This window comes from Podarcis tiliguerta (genome assembly GCF_965153285.1).
Source record: "Podarcis tiliguerta genome assembly, chromosome: 1".
Taxonomy (NCBI): Eukaryota; Metazoa; Chordata; class Lepidosauria; order Squamata; family Lacertidae; genus Podarcis; species Podarcis tiliguerta.
The window spans coordinates 105,320,653-105,337,834 of NC_139534.1; the positions used below are offsets into that span (position 1 = coordinate 105,320,653).

Genomic DNA, 17,182 nt, shown 5'->3' on the forward strand with positions numbered 1-17,182 from the left:
TCACATTTGATTATTCAAACCTTCCACTTGCTAACAGCCCTAAGGACAAACGCAGGTTGTCCCTCTGTATGGCAGAAGAGGACATTGAGCCTTTCCCCAGGAATCTTCTCACAAGGTTCAGATTTGGCAGCAGAGTGCCAAACCAAGAACATGAGAAATTCTCATGCCCCAATTCTGCAGAACAAGCTACTGTTTCCGAGTGGCTCCCAGGGTGTCCAAGATGATAAATGTAGAAATCCCCTACCAAAAGAAGGAAGCAGCTCCTCCAGAAAAAGAAAAAGTCCTGTTTGTCCTTTTACACCGACTATAAAATAATATTAATATTTTTTTTGTTCCAGAAATGGTTCTGTCGAGCCTTTTCAGAAATCCTCCTCTCTTTTTTGCATGGGCATTTCTCTGTCAGCAAGAGTCCATTATCTGAGCACAAACCTCCATTGTGTTACCGTTATCAGTTAATTAGACCACATGAAGTCTGTGCCAGCCAATCCGGTGGCTCCATGGCTCACTCTACTAGGCCCTGATAAAAGTTAAAACCCCACATTAAAAACTCCAGCTGTTGGAAACCAGCACCTGTCTTAAAATTCAATATCTTGGAGGTTCAGTAAAGTGGCCCAAGATGATGTGAGCTGTGGGACACATTCACCCATGTCCTCTCTTCTCCCCCATCCTATATGGCAGGGCCAGTCCTGTTACAGATTGCCATACACATACTTTGTGAGGTGATGCTTTTGAGGGAACCCAATAATCCTGGAATGGATTATGGGCCGAAATAATTCCTCTAACAGAGACAAACCTCAGTGTTGTGATTCCTTGTACTGAGCATATGGGGAGCTTGCAAGGGCTTCCCCATTCATTTCCAGACCAGGACTGTGGGTAGGCATACTCATGTCTAGTCATGGGGCTTTTCAAGCTCAGAAGCCTTCAACTCAAGGGCTTGAGCTGAAGCCAGAGCCCAAAGTGCAAGAAGCAGGAAGTACTGTTTGGCTGACCAAGCAGAAGCAGTCTCTCCTAGTATTTATCCCAGTCATGGCCATTCCAGAGATTTCATGCTGAACCACGTTTGCTGTTGAGCCCAATTCAAGGTGCTGGTGCTTGCCTTTAAAGGCCCAAACAATTTGGGGCCTAAACATCTGGAAAGCACACCCTCCTTTCTGTGCATTAAGATCATCAGAGGGGTTTGTTCTCCATGCTCCATCTTTAAGAGCAGTGCATTATGGATGTACAAAGAAAGGGCCTTCTTTGTGGTGGTGCCCTAACACCAGAATGCCCCTCTGAGGGAGGTCTGTTTGACACCAACACTGTATTTCTCCCCCAGTGCCAGCTTGAAATGTTTTTTTCTTTGCCCAGCCACTTATACTTATGGTATCTTTAGGTGGCTAGAGGACTCACTTGATTTCATTGTTTTGTTGGTTGTGCCTTACATTGTACTTGCAGTCTTTCAAAATCTACCATTCTGAAAGCCACTTTTGGATGTTAACGTGTGGTTTATACATTTTAATAAACAGGCTGAGTCTTCAAATCTGTGGCAATTCTGCTATCTTTGTAATATTGTGTACAGCTGCTGTCAAATTACCATAGTATCCACACCTGAATACAGTGCCATCAGTCGCTTTGGGTTAACATAGTGGTACCCGGTTTTATTTACTGTAAGGATTGGGTATCTGGGTAGCTTCAATGCCAAGGAACTGTTTCCAATTACCAGCAGTCAGCACCCTCTCCAGTATCCACACTGTCATGCACACAGCAGCATGCCTAGCCAAGTACAGTCATCAACATGCACTCACAAACAGATCCTTGCAGCTTGTAATGAAAAGCTGGCTGATCCAGAGCAGCTAGGAACAATCATTCCTTCTAATAGTGGATTAAGCGGGTGGCTGCGCTGCTGACAGATTGCTGCCAAAATGGGGCTACAGAGAAACATGAAGAAGGTACTAGAATGCTCAGGGGAACCCTGAGGTTTGCAGAAGTACAAATATGTCTGTGTGTGTGTGTGTGTGTGTGTGTGTAGACACTTGAACTCAGGACACAAAGGAGAAATGTGCTAAGAGGAAGGCACACTTCGCAAATCCGTACCGTGTTCAACTCCCACCCGGAAATTAATGTCCCCATGGGAGGATGTGTGGATCCAGAATTGGCCTCCACAGTCACTTACAGACTCATTGTTAAAACTGTGTTTGTGTAAGGCAATCTTACTCGGCTATGAGTGATCGCCAGAGAAGAAGATATATATATACATATATTATAATAATAATAATAATAATAAATTTTATTTATATCCCGCCCTCCCCAGCCGAAGCCGGGCTCAGGGCGGCTAACAACAATAAACAGTACAAACAACACCCTAAAATCATTCATTATAAAATTAATTAATTCAAGCCACTGGCAACCATTGGGCCAGAGCTCTGCGAAGATTGCCAATGGAGGGAGTCAGGCTGTGCCCTGGCCAAAGGCCTGGTGGAACAGTTCTGTCTTGCAGGCCCTGCGGAAAGATGTCAAGTCCCGCAGGGCCCTGGTCTCTTGTGACAGAGTGTTCCACCAGATCGGAGCCACGGCCGAAAAAGCCCTGGCTCTAGTTGAGGCCAGCCTAACTTCTCTGTGGCCTGGGACCTTCAAGATGTTTTTATTTGAAGACCGTAAGTTTCTCTGTGGGGCATACCAGGAGAGGCGGTCCCGTAGGTACGAGGGTCCTAGGCCGTATAGGGCTTTAAAGGTTAAAACCAGCACCTTAAACCTGATCCTGTACTCCACCGGGAGCCAGTGCAGCTGGTATAGCACCGGGTGAATGTGATCTTGCAGCGAAGACCCCGTAAGGAGTCTCGCTGCGGCATTCTGCACCCGCTGGAGTTTCTGGGTCAGTCTCAAGGGCAGCCCCACGTAGAGCGAGTTACAATAATCCAGTCTGGAGGTGACCGTCGCGTGGATCACAGTGGCTAGGTCAGGGCGAGAGAGGTAAGGAGCCAACTGCTTAGCTTGGCGGAGATGGAAAAATGCCGCCTTTGTTGTAGCTGCAATCTGCGCCTCCATGGAAAGGGAGGTGTCGAAGATTACACCCAAACTCTTAACGGACGGTGCTGGCACTAATTGCGCCCCCGCAAGTGATGGGAGTTGCCCCCCCAATCCCATATCGTCCCGTCCCAGCCACAGGACCTCTGTCTTCGAAGGATTTAACTTCAACCGGCTCCCACGTAACCATCCAGCCACAGCTTCCAAGCATCTGGTCAGTGTGTCTGGGGCCGAGTCAGGATGGCCATCCATCAACAGATAGAGTTGGGTGTCATCAGCATACTGATGGCAACCCAGCCCAAAACTCCGGACAAGCTGGGCGAGGGGGCGCATAAAGATGTTGAAAAGCATCGGGGAGAGTATCGCACCCTGGGGTACTCCACACACCAAGGAGTGGCGCGATGACAATTCCCCCCTAAGCGCCACCCTCTGTCCCCGACCAGAGAGAAACGAGCGCAGCCATTGAAGGGCTGTGCCCTGGATCCCCACGTCGGCAAGGCGGTGGTCTAGAAGTTCGTGATCGACCATGTCAAAAGCTGCTGACAGATCTAGAAGAATCAGCAGCCCCGACCCACCTTGATCCAGCTGTCTACGAAGATCATCTGTTAGGGCAACCAGAGCCGTCTCGGTCCCATGACCAGCGCGGAAGCCGGACTGGAATGGGTCGAGAGCCGATGTTTCATCCAGAAACCCACCAAGCTGTTCAGCAACCGCTCTCTCAATCACCTTACCCAGGAACGGAAGATTCGAAACCGGGCGGTAATTGGATAGATCTAAAGGATCTAATGATGTTTTCTTTAAGAGCGGGCGCACCACTGCCTCCTTCAATTCTCCTGGGAATGTCCCCGTGCCAAGGGACAAATTGATGATATCCCCCAGGAGGGCCCGCACCTCGTCTGGACACGCTCTAATCAGCCAAGACGGGCACGGGTCGAGAGGACAGGTGGTGGGCTTTCCAGCTCGGAGGAGTCTGTCCACATCGGCTGGGGATATCCGGTTGAAGTGGTCCAATACTGGACCCGAGGACAGTCGAGGGGCCTCCAGTTCCTTTATTGTATCCAAATTGGCAGGGAGGTCATGGCGGAGCAACAAGACCTTCTCCGCAAAAAAGCTCGCAAATGCCTCACAGCTGTGTGTCAAATTATTATTTAAATTTGGCTGTCCCTCAAGGGATGTTAAAGACCTGATTATCCTAAATAATTGCGCCGGGCGAGAGCTAGCGGATGCAATGGAGGCCGAGAAGTAAGACTTCTTAGCAGCCTTCACCGCCATCTCGTAGGTTTTCATAAAAGCCCTATAAGATGTTCTTGAGGCTCCGTCACGGGCACCCCGCCATACTCGCTCTAGCCGTCTGAGGTCCCGCTTCATTTTCCGGAGCTCCTCGGTAAACCAGGGAGCCCGGTTTCTGCGGGGTCGCAGAGGGCGCTTAGGTGCGATCTCATCGATGGCTGCCAGGAGCTGGATATTCCAGCCCTCAACAAGCTCAGTCAATGAGTCGCCAGGGGGAGCAAGGTCCCGCAAGGCTTGGCGGAATCTATCAGGGTCCATCAGCCTCTGCGGGCGAGCCCAAATCGGCTCGCCACCTAAGCAGGGTGGGGGTGGAAAGTCAATCCTGGCTTTCAGAGCGTAGTGATCAGACCATGGTACCTTCATCGAAGGAGACATGATCACATCTATACCTACGCCAAAGATCAAATCCAGCGTGTGGCCTGCTTGATGTGTGGGGCCCGAAACAAACTGGGAGAGCCCTAGTGTCGCCATGGAAGACACCAGGTCCAGAGCCTGTGAGGAGGGAGTGGCATCAGCATGGGTGTTGAAGTCCCCCAATACCAATAGGTTAGGGAACTCCAAGGCCCAGCCGGCCACCGCCTCCAATAGGCCTGACAGGGTGGCTGCTGGTGCGCTAGGTGGCCGGTACACCAGCCAGACAGCCAAGCTCTCCTCGGAGCCCCACACTAGGCCAACACATTCAATGCCGGGGATCGATGGCGATGGTAGAGCCCTGAAAGGACAATCTTCCCGGATTAATAATGCCACCCCTCCCCCCCAGCCCACAGTCCGCGACAGGTGGAGGACGGAGAAACCCGGGGGCGCCATCTCTCGCAAGATAACTGTTGCCCCTTCGCGCACCCAGGTCTCTGTCACACAAGCCAGGTCGACCCCCTGCGAGATAAAGAAATCTCGCAGGGTGGCGGTTTTGTTGCCTATAGACCTGGCATTGCACAACACCAGTGACGGAGGTGAGTAATCCTTGCTCACCCTACCCTCGTCCCTCGGGATGAGGCGCAGATTGGAAGGGGTACGAGCATATCCATATCTCGATCCCCTTCGCCTATAATATCTGCCCCCACCGCCATACCTCCCTCGCCCCTCCACGGTAGGAATCCCAAGCCTCATAGTAGCCTCCATTGATGGCAATTAATGCTATTCTTCCGCAGCCTAACACAATAAAACCTTAAACAATAAATACCAAAAACAAAAACAGCCCAGAAACAATAAAACAATACACATAAAAACTGCCAAAATTACAGATTCATAAAAAACTAACAAATTCCCAAGCCCACCCAAACATCCATCCCACCCCCATATATAAAATCTAAAGGGAAAGGGAGATTTTAAAACATGTTAAAAGGAACTCTGGACCCCTCCGGGTCCTTCTGGGCAGTAGCAGCATCAGAGGCAACAACTGTCCTTGTGAGGCCCCACCCTGGGCCAGATAGCAGGTGGCAGGAGCAGTCCTTGTGAGGCCCGTCAGGCCCCGCCCCAGGCCAGGTGGTAAGTGGCAAAAAGGAGCAGGGCCCTCAGGCACTCACTCAGGGAAGTCCTCCTGGGCAGCATGCAGCAAGCAGCAAGCAGTCCTTGGGAGGCTTCAGGCCCCGCCCCAGGCCAGGTGGTAAGTGGCAAAAAGGAGCAGGGCCCTCAGGCACTCACTCAGGGAAGTCCTCCTGGGCAGCATGCAGCAAGCAGTCCTTGGGAGGCTTCAGGCCCCGCCCAAGGCCAGATGGTAGGTGGCATGTGCAGGGCCCACAAGCACTCACTCAGGAGAGTCCTCCTGGGCAGCAGGCAGCAAGCAGCAAGCAGTCCTTATGAGGCTTCAGGCCCCGCCCCAGGCCAGATGGTAGGTGGCAAGAGCAGGGCCCACAAGCACTCAGTCAGGAGAGTCCTGGGCAGCAGGCAGCAAGCAGCAAGCAGTCCTTATGAGGCTTCAGGCCCCGCCCCAGGCCAGATGGTAGGTGGCAAGAGCAGGGCCCACCAGCACTCACTCAGGAGAGTCCTGGGCAGCAGGCAGCAAGCAGCAAGCAATCCTTATGAGGCTTCAGGCCCCGCCCCAGGCCAGATGGTAGGTGGCAAGAGCAGGGCCCACCAGCACTCACTCAGGAGAGTCCTGGGCAGCAGGCAGCAAGCAGCAAGCAATCCTTATGAGGCTTCAGGCCCCGCCCCAGGCCAGATGGTAGGTGGCAAGAGCAGGGCCCACAAGCACTCACTCAGGAGAGTCCTGGGCAGCAGGCAGCAAGCAGCAAGCAGTCCTTATGAGGCTTCAGGCCCCGCCCCAGGCCAGATGGTAGGTGGCAAGAGCAGAGCCCACAAGCACTCACTCAGGAGAGTCCTGGGCAGTGTGTATATATATACACACACACATACAGTGGTACCTTGGGTTAAGAACTTAATTCGTTCTGGAGGTCCGTTCTTAACCTGAAAGTGTTCTTAACCTGAGGTACCACTTTAGCTAACGAGGCCTCCTGCTGCCGCTGCGCTGCTGCCATGCAATTTCTGTTCTCAACCTGAAGCAAAGTTCTTAACCCAAGGTACTATTTCTGGGTTAGCGGAGTCTGTAACCTGAAGTGTCTGTAACCCGAGGTACCACTGTATATATATATGGAAAGAATCCTAGGGAGACAACCCACATCCCTAGGCTGAGCATGCTGTGTGTGGTGGTGGGACTTTGGAGGAGCAGGGATGGGATGGAGTGTCATGTAAGGGGGCATACAACACTTCCAACAGATCCCACTTATTTCCTAGTTCTAATGGTGGCAAAGTTATGAACTGACTATGTTTTCCTGCTGGCTTGTTAACTGTTGGTAGGGGGTTGCTGTTGCTTTATCTTTTGTTAAAAAATGCTTTGTATTGCTGATATCCTATCTGTATTCTGAAAGCTGCATTCTGCAAGGAGCAAAGTAGGCAAATGCATGCTACAAAGCTTCAGTGTTGTGGTGGCGGTGGCATTAAATGTAAATTAGCCTTGGGAGGTTGTGATTTTGAAAAGAGGAACGGTAGGCTGTGCCGCCTTCCACCGACAGCTCCTCTCCTTACTTGGAGATTCCAGGTTTGTGCTTAGTGCCAGTCAGATGATGAAATGCTTGCAGTGATCTGAATATAAGGCAATGGGGCATGAGTTTACACCAGGCTTCCTCAAACTCAGCCCTCCAGATGTTTTGAGACTACATTTCCCATCATCCCTGACCACGGGTCCTGCTAGCTAGTAATCATGGGAGTTGTAGGCCAAAAACATCTGGAGGGCTGAGGTTGAGGAAGCCTGGTTTACACACACACATTTATAGGTTGAATATGCTGGATGCATGGATGCCAAGGGGCAGGGGACACAGTCCTGTTGTTCTCTGTCCACAAGCTGGTTTGTCTCCATGCAGAGGGTTGTTGAATGTCCCTTATATTCCCTTGGAGATGCATATTAATCTCAAAAATGTAATCCAGAAGGCCGAATGTCCAAATGTAAATGTGTGGAATGAGCCTTATGCCCCTTCACAAGACATCAGTTCACTTTCTCATTTAGCATTTCCTTCAATGAAGCAAGTTCCATCAATCGACAATACACCATTTCCGTTGTTTAGGCATTCACATATTTTAATTGAGCGTGCTAATAGTTTAGCCTCCCACAAAGGCGGCAAAAGAGGAAATTTACAAGGAACCGTGATTAATATAACCTTGCTTCTTTAACAGCCTTCATGATGTACAAATTATCATATTATCCCCTCTGTCTTTGAGACATATTGCATTTGGGTTGTATGTAGTGCCACTCATGCAACACCCTGCTGCTTGTGCAGTGGACCCAGTGGCATAGTGTGGGGGGTGCAGGGGGGGGGCGGCTGCACCGGGGGCAACATCTGGGGGTTAGGGTTAGGGTACGCAAATCCATGGGTTAGGGGGCGCAAATTACTTGCCTTGCTGGGGTGGGTGCTGACAACCCACGCTACGCCACTGAGTGGACCTAGAATCATAGAATCATAGAATCATAGAATCATAGAATCATAGAGTTGGAAGAGACCACAAGGGCCATCGAGTCCAACCCCCTGCCAAGCAGGAAACACCATCAGAGCACTCCTGACATATGGTTGTCAAGCCTCTGCTTAAAGACCTCCAAAGAAGGAGACTCCACCACACTCCTTGGCAGCAAATTCCACTGGCGAACAGCTCTTACTGTCAGGAAGTTCTTCCTAATGTTTAGGTGGAATCTTCTTTCTTGTAGTTTGGATCCATTGCTCCGTGTCCGCTTCTCTGGAGCAGCAGAAAACAACCTTTCTCCCTCCTCTATGTGACATCCTTTTATATATTTGAACATGGCTATCATATCACCCCTTAACCTCCTCTTCTCCAGGCTAAACATGCCCAGCTCCCTTAGCCGTTCCTCATAAGGCACCGTTTCCAGGCCTTTGACCATTTTGGTTGCCCTCCTCTGGACACGTTCCAGTTTGTCAGTGTCCTTCTTGAACTGTGGTGCCCAGAACTGGACACAGTACTCCAGGTGAGGTCTGACCAGAGCAGAATACAGTGGCACTATAACTTTCCTTGATCTAGATGCTATACTCCTATTGATGCAGCCCAGAATTGCATTGGCTTTTTTAGCTGCCGCGTCACACTGTTGGCTCATGTCAAGTTTGTGGTCAACCAAGACTCCTAGATCCTTTTCACATGTACTGCTCTCAAGCCAGGTGTCACCCATCTTGTATTTGTGCCTCTCATTTTTTTTGCCCAAGTGCAATACTTTACATTTCTCCCTGTTAAAATTCATCTTGTTTGTTTTGGCCCAGTTCTCTAATCTGTCAAGGTCGTTTTGAAGTGTGATCCTGTCCTCTGGGGTGTTAGCCACCCCTCCCAGTTTGGTGTCATCTGCAAATTTGATCAGGATGCCCTTGAGTCCATCATCCAAGTCGTTGATAAAGATGTTGAATAAGACCGGGCCCAAGACAGAACCCTGTGGCACCCCACTAGTCACTCTTCTCCAGGATGAAGAGGAACCATTGATGAGCACCCTTTGGGTCCGGTCAGTCAGCCAGTTACAAATCCACTGAGTGGTAGCATAGTCAAGACCGCATTTTACCAGCTTCTTTACAAGAATATCATGGGGCACCTTGTCAAATGCCTTGCTGAAATCAAGGTAGGCTACATCCACTGCGTTCCCTTCATCTACCAGGCTTGTAATTCTGTCATAAAACGAGATCAGGTTAGTCTGACATGACTTATTTTTCAGAAATCCATGCTGACTATTGGTGATCACATCATTCCTTTCTAGGTGCTCACAGACTGTTTGCTTAATGATCTGCTCCAGAATCTTCCCTGGTATTGATGTCAGACTGACTGGGCGGTAATTATTTGGGTCCTCTCTTTTCCCCTTTTTGAAAATAGGGACAACATTTGCCCTCCTCCAGTCTGCCGGGACTTCGCCTGTTCTCCAGGAATTCTCAAAGATGACTGCCAGTGGTTCTGAGATCACATCTGCCAGTTCTTTTAATACTCTTGGATGCAGTTCATCTGGCCCTGGAGACTTGAATACATCTAAACTAGCCTAAACCTTCCTCTTCCTCTTTTTCTCCCTGCAGCCCACCCCCATGGGCACCCTCAAAACCTGCTCCAGAGTATTGGGGAACTCTCCAGAGCAGGCCAGTCCTGTTGCATGAGCAGCACTTTGCCTGCGCAGTATTAGATACAACTCTTTGGATCTGACAGGTACGAAGGCTCATGCACGCCTCACTTCCTTCAGCACAGCCACAAGGAGGAAACCAAACTTTTTGTGCCCAATCTTCATTAACCACAGCTTGCTGTTTCATCTGAACCAGTGAATCTGAACCAGTGCTATTTTGCCAGAAAAAGACGTGCCGGAACTCATCACGAACACTTTCCTTGTTCTCTTATAAAGGCAATGGTGCCCACCTGACAGGTGCCAGAACTGAGTTCCAGCTGGGGGGAAAAGCCAGGATCTTAACCATGGTTTGTTTGAAACAAGCCAGTTTTAAACCAGGGGTTATGAAAGTAGTTTGTTCAAGCAAGCACAGTCAAGATGAACTGCAGGTTGATCTGCTTGTGGCTGTGCTGGAGTAGGAGAGGAGAGGGAGGCAACATGCAATCCCAAGGTTTGCTGCAGCTACTTCCTGTCACAGTTTATTATGACTTTCAGCTGCAGACTTCGCATGAGCTAAAGTGAGATTTATGTGCAAAAGAGAAACTCCTGTTTGATTTTTTCCCCCTCCTGCAGTTTGGAGTATTGTTTCATGAGTTCCACATCATCGACTATATTTGCATAGTCGAGAATATGTTATGCTCTTGAATCCTTATTTGTTCAGTTTTGTTTACATACAAGTTCAACGATAGGGTGCCATTGACACTTCTGGTCTTGTAGCATTGACAGTGGTCTTCGGTCTTCAGGCTTATGCTTCACACCAACCTCCAATCTGCTTTTAATTTTCCTTTCCTTCCTCATGCACCTTACTGTAAATGCCCAGAAGTTAATATTTAAGTTGTATGCCGCACTCTTGCTTCAAAACACACACACACACATTGTGCACGTCTTTCTTCTTTGCAATCCTCCTTCTTCCTTGACAATGAGCAGCAAAAGTGGGGGGTGGGGGAAGCAGAGAGAAATGGTTGAAGCACCACAAACACACCCACCTTAAATCATGTGATGTCATAAATGTGGCACAGTAAGCATGCAACTTAAGTGGAATTTACATACTGGGGATTACACCGAAAGCCAAAATCATGCTTCAAAACACATTGGGTGCTGGCTGTGGTGGGTGGAATTGCCAAAGTCTTTTTTCCCTGGACATCTGCCCCCTTTTTACTGATTTTTTTGCCAAGTATGTAAAGCTGAATGCACACAAGTTAAATGCATGTAAGTTGTGAGCTTACCGTATTCAAAATGAAGCCATACTCAGAGTGAACCGACTGAAATCCATGAGCTGTGGTTAGCCATGAATCTGAGTAACTTAGAGCCATTGATTTCAATGGGTTTTAATTTGACTATGTTGGATGCAATGCTAAATGTATTCTATATCAAGTGATTGTTGGAAGTGTTGAAATGCAGTCAGCTAGCATGGGAAATAATAGCTGGAGGGAGGAACCTTCAAGTTTCCTAGACTGTCCTTTCTGAACAAACCTGTGCTTACCTTCCCTCAGGTGCTATACTAATACTCTCAGGGTTGCTGAAATCACTTGCAACTTCCTTCTTCTTTTTCATTACCTTGGGACTCCAGAGAGGAAACATCTTTTTGTGACTCTCCTGCTGAGATGAAAGAGTAAGCATGGCTCTTTGCATCTCCTCCTTATTTAGTTAGAACTAAGGTCTTTCCTATCACACTTGTACTTCCTGCAATAAACATAGTTTTCTTATTTTCCTAAATTCAGAAGTCTCAGTGTGATTATATTCAGGGCAACGTGTGCTCCTCCAACATAAATCCAGTGCCCAGTTGAGTCTCTGTGTGCATTTTAACCCCAAACTAGCAGTTGCATCATCATAACTAGATACACTCAATGACTTCCACGGAGTTGAAATTATTCACATCAACTGGCCTGTTGGTCCACTGATTTGTCCCGTTTTTAGTCTCAAGTTCATGTGGCTCAACAAATGATATGGAAGAAACAAGCAGAATGTTTACAGACTGCACTCCCATACTCACTTACGTAGGAGTAAACTGAATTCAGGAAGCCTTATTTCTTTTCTTTTATAAGTTATGCAAGAAATAACAAAGTACAACAACAAGAAACAAGAAACATCCCACTTCCCCACCTGCCCTCCTCCCTATCCCCCATGGTACAGTGCTGTTTGGAGGTTGCAAGAATGCCTTTATGTTTGTTTTTACAGCTTGGGGAAGAGTTTACAGTCTTGTTTGAGATGTGAAGACTTGTCCTGAAAGGAGTCTTACTTCGGAGTAGACATATGATTCCACTGCCAGGCATTCAACCTCTCCCCAACTTGTTTTCTTGACTTGGTGCAGGAGACTGAGACAATCTGTTATGTATTTGCAACTTTGAACAAACAGGGTGCCTGCTCCCCTCCCCTTTGGTAAACCCATATTACATGTTGTTGTTTAGTCGTTTAGTCGTGTCCGACTCTTCGTGACCCCATGGACCAGAGCACGCCAGGCACTTCTGTCTTCCACTGCCTCCCGCAGTTTGGTCAAACTCATGCTGGTAGCTTCGAGAACACTATCCAACCATCTCGTCCTCTGTCGTCCCCTTCTCCTTGTGCCCTCCATCTTTCCCAGCATCAGGGTCTTTTCCAGGGAGTCTTCTCTTCTCATGAGGTGGCCAAAGTATTGGAGCCTCAGCTTCACAATCTGTCCTTCCAGTGAGTGCTCACCCATATTACTGCATCTCTTAAATGTACATCATATATTTACCTAAAACTGAGCCGGTTTATCAGAGAGGTGTTTGTGACACAACATTTTGCAGCTGTGGAATGGCTTTTGGAAACACTTCCAGGCAAGTGCATGGGAAATGATTGCTTGCAAGAGGTCAATCCGCAAAACTTGCTCAAGGTCACTTGGTGGGTGTCATATTTAATGTTACAACTTTGTGGATGCCAGCACAATCCTGTGCACGCATGTAGTCCTCAGCAGGAGGGGATGCAGTTCAGTGGTAGAGTGCGTGACAGAACCAGCTCTACCGTTGGGCAGAGTGAGGCCGCCACCTCAGATGGCGGAGACTGAGATGGTGGTGGCCTTGCTGCATGTCTGCCCTGTCCCCCTCTTCTCCACGCAAGCACAAACCCTTAGGGATGGGGGACATGCTGCCCCATCACCACTGTCGATATAAGATCCAGCTGCCAATCCAGTCGGCTTCTGTACATGAAACTTGTCCTTTGGCTCAGGCAGTTTGCCTGCTGATGTTTTTACAGCGGGTTTCATTTTCAGTATACACCCGACAACGTAATTCCCATATGAGATGCCACGAACTTTGCCTCTGCTCTTTACAGAACGTTGTGCGTGTGCGTGAGTCTTTTTAGCTTTGTGCCTTTTTTGTTGCTGTTGTTTGTGCGTTTTAAAGAGACCGAATCTGGCGCTTAAGTCTGCCCTCTTCTGTTTTGTGTTCCCCTCCCCGCTCAAAACCGCCCCCTCCCCAATAAAAACGTTTCCACGCTGGCCGTTTCCACGATCTGCGGCTAACAAGGCGCGAGGCACCATTCTGGGATAAGCGGCGCTTAGGAAACCGAGAGCTTCGCTAATGGGCTGATAAAGAGCTGTCAGACTGGCAGCCACGCGCGTGCGCGCGCCAGGCCGGCCAGCCGCTGGGGGGGGGGGGAGCCTGTGCGTTTGTGTGTGTGAGAGAGAAGGTGTGCGTGTGACGGAGGCGCGTCCTGCAAGTTATTTCTAAAAGTTGCAGGACGGAGACTGACCTCGTCCCTTGCCAGAAAGTGGGGAGGGGGGGGGGGAGGAGGTCAGCCAGAATCAGGCTCTGTGAGGATTCGTTTCCTCTCTGTCAGTGTCTATGCTGCGAACTGCTTAGCTTCAATGCCAACGCTGCCTTCTCTCTCTCTCACCCCTTTCCCTTTCCTTTCTGGCTCAGAGTCCCGCTCCCTCCAGGATCATTTTATAATTGCCTTTGAGGAAATTGAGAAAGAAAGAAAGAAAGAAAGAAAGAAAGAAAGAAAGAGAAAAGCAAGGAGCCACACAGGCGTCCGACCCGCGCCGTTTGCAGCAGCCGCTGGCACTGAAGCGCCTCTTTCCCTGTCAAACCGCGGGGAAAAGAGCGGGCGGCAGCCTCTGAGGCGGGCGGGACGCGGCGACAGCAGCTACACGCGGGCGCTCCAAACACGCGCGCGCGCCCCTCAGAGCCGGCCGCGAGGTCCCTCCTCGCTCCGTCCGCCGCCTGCCCGCGCGCCTCCCTCCCTCCTCGCCCCGTTCTCTCCTCGCGTGGGAATGAGTGTGAAGGTCGCCCGCGCCGCCCCCGCTCCAACCCGCCAGCCCTCCGGCAGCGAGCGCGCGCGCGAGAGAGAGCGCGAAAGCGAGCGAGCTTCCCGGCTTCTGCGGCGGCTGTTTGGCCACGTGCGGGTCTGCTGCGAGTCGCCCTCGCGCTGCCCTCCCTCCGGCGCCCCCCTCGCAGACTCTCCCTCTCGCCCCCGCCCGCCGCCGCCGCTCTGTCACTCCAAGTCCAGCCCCTGAGAGGCAGCCAATAGCAGCCGTGCCATATTCACCAGTCGGCCCGTCTTAAAGCGACAGTGGGGGGGTTAGTGGCATCTAAATCTCCGGCGCCTGGGCTGCCTCTGCCGCCTGGCTGCTCTCGGCTCGCTTCAGTGTGATTGGATGAGCGGGAGCGTGTGGATGGGCGAAGCGCTGAGCTCTCCCTCCCGGGCTGCCTGTCCTGCTCTCTGTCCCGGCGCCTTCCCTCTTCTGCTTCTCCCCCGCTCGCTTTCCTTTTCCCCTCCTTTCCCCGAGTCTGGTCATTTCCCTGAGTTTGCCTCGGGCGCTTTCCCCTTTCCCCCTCTCGCTCTCTTTCTCCTCGGTGTGATCTAGTCGCTCCCCCACCCCCCACCCCCTTCTGCCAACTGGGAATGCTAAAACAGAACTGATGGACATTTCCGAACTTTGCATCTCAGACCCTCTCAGCTACCACAACCAGTAGGTGCCCTCCTTGCTTTCTTCTCTTTCTTGGGGATGCTGCTTGCAAGGGAGGGGGGGGGTTCCCTCCTCCTCCTTTTGGACTCTTGCAGAAGAGCGCGCGGAAGCCAGATGCGTTTGAGTTGGAAAGGGGAGAAGGAATTATTTTAACTTTCTCTCAAGCCCCTCTGCCCCTCCCCCCAATTGCATGCGGATCTCTCATCACACCTGCACCACCTCCTGGCTACAATAGGTGCCCAAGTGTTTTGTTTTTTTGCGCGCGCGTGTGTGCTGTGCATCCTGGTGTAAATAGCTTGCTTCTCTCTTAACAAGCAGGAAGGATGCAACTATCCCTTTGGAGAGATGCCTAGACAGTGGGGCTGCCGTAAAAAAAGCAAGGTTTGCCGTGGAAAGCAACTAGCTTAGGGTGGCTTCAACTGGCGCGGCTTTAACGATCGTAAAACTTCTTTCTCTTGTTTCCCAGGCATGTAGATTGGCAAACGTGGGAAAGGTGTGGCCTTTTTGCTTTACTGTAAAAGTTTTATGCGGCTGTATTAACTCAGAGATGTATGTGCACCAAAGCGTACCATGCGCACTCATATATATATTGGGCTATTGGGAGCTATTTTTTAAAAAAATTGTATTCCATCTGAAATTCCCCAGAGAAGGCGAGCCTTCTGTTCACAGGGAAGCCAGTGTAGGGATGTTGTGAGTGGACCGGAGCAATCATCCCAAGCTGGGACTGATGATGACAGGCAGATCGTCAGCTGCTGGTGTTCTTGTTTTCCCTTTGTACGATGCAGCGGTGATGCTTTGCCTGCGCTTCCTGTTAAGCAAATAAAAGCTGCGCGCCTTGCGTGGAACTTTGGAAAGTGAACGGGGTTCGCTTGTCATTTGCGTCCGCTCCTCTTGCGCGCTGCGTTCTCCAGCCCGCTTCTCCTCTTCTGATAAATCAGCTGCGAAGGAAGCAGCCAAGTCCCCCTTTTGTGTGTGTTCGTGCATTGGTCTGCATGAAGCGCCTGAAAGCACCGTGCGCTGCCCAGAGGGGGAAAGACCTCCGCTGTCCTGTCATCCCGGATGGATAGGGCATAGTTTAAAAAGCTACACCTTAGAAAAAGAAATATAAAAGGGCTATAATTTCTTTGAAAACCATCATTCCCTACTCTGTTTCATTGGATCTCTCTTTTTCCTCATCTTTTTTTTTCTGAGCAGCTGTCAATCCTTCTGTCATTCCTCATCTCATCTAGTGAGATGCCTATATATATATATTTGTATACGAAAATTTCTAATTTTGTTGGTTCATGCTTTTCATAGCACTTTGGTCTATGCTAGTCTCTCCTCCTATTTAAAAGTAAAGTTCCCCAGTCGCCCAAGAATGGCTGGGGAAACCCAGCCAGATTGGTGAGGTTTAAATAATAAAATTTTATTTTCATAAAACAGATATTATTTTTATTATGAAATTTTATTTTCATAAAACAGTGGATTCAGAGTAAAATAGAAATCAAATACCATTTATTTTACTAAAAACTGCGAGTTTAAAAAGCGAAGTGTGGTCTCTTTTTAAAAGAAGCCTTTTATGTTTTTGTAGCCTCTGGTTTTGTGCTTTTCCTCCTAACTTTTTTTGTTGTTGTTCACATCCAACCTACTTGTAGAACAAGAAGGGTGGTTGCAGACTCAGGAAGAAAACCAAAATGAAGTACTTAACATATTCCATTTTTAATGGCTTGTAAAATTTGATAGAAAGTAACCAACAGGGCTGTGATCCTGGGGCAATTTTCCTGCTTCAGTTTTAACTTGGTTTCCAATTAAAGGTACAAGAGTGGAGCAGGTGGATTTCCTAGAACAGAATGGATGGGCAGAAGAGGTACACTGTTCTTCATGTTACTAAATATAGTCCTATCAGACTTGGCAGAAGTGGGTTTTTTCTGAGTTGGCATGGGACTTCTTTTGTTGTTGATGTTGAAGGATTGTGTGCTATATCAGGTCCGGAGGATTTTCATAAATTGCATTAAAAATGGATTTGGAAGACACTGGTAACTGGAGAAAGTGCAGGGTAAAAGGCATTCTGAAGAACGCCGTCTAATTATTTCTGCATCCCATTTCTGTTTTCATTTACATATTTGTTGCATAATACAGCAAAGGTGTAAGTCAAGGCCAGCTATGGTTGTGCAAATGGTAATTCATCTGGGGTATGCATGTGTTTGTAGGAGCATTTTTTAAAATGATATGTAAATATTTGTATGGAATATTTTATAAGAGCATTTAAAAAAATCATTTGTCTGCACACGTGTTGCAAGTTCCCACCTTGAATGCTGGTCACTTAGATAATTTGCACAATTATTTGAAAGCCGGTC

General features: G+C 49.2%; 1 protein-coding gene across 3 annotated transcripts in view; it reads left to right on the plus strand.

Moving 5' to 3' along the window:
- ESRRB (estrogen related receptor beta) overlaps positions 1-17,182 on the plus strand; it is a 158,859-nt gene that overhangs the window by 44,486 nt on the left and 97,191 nt on the right. Inside the window, exon 1 of one of the 3 annotated variants that reach the window (XM_083448469.1) lies at positions 14,500-14,849. The exons of the other annotated variants lie outside the window; for them this stretch is intronic. Within the exon in view, the coding sequence (XP_083304595.1) occupies positions 14,800-14,849 (50 nt within the window). The 5' untranslated portion in view covers positions 14,500-14,799. Of the gene's footprint in view, positions 1-14,499; positions 14,850-17,182 lie in introns of those variants that run through there. 3 annotated transcript variants of the gene reach the window in all.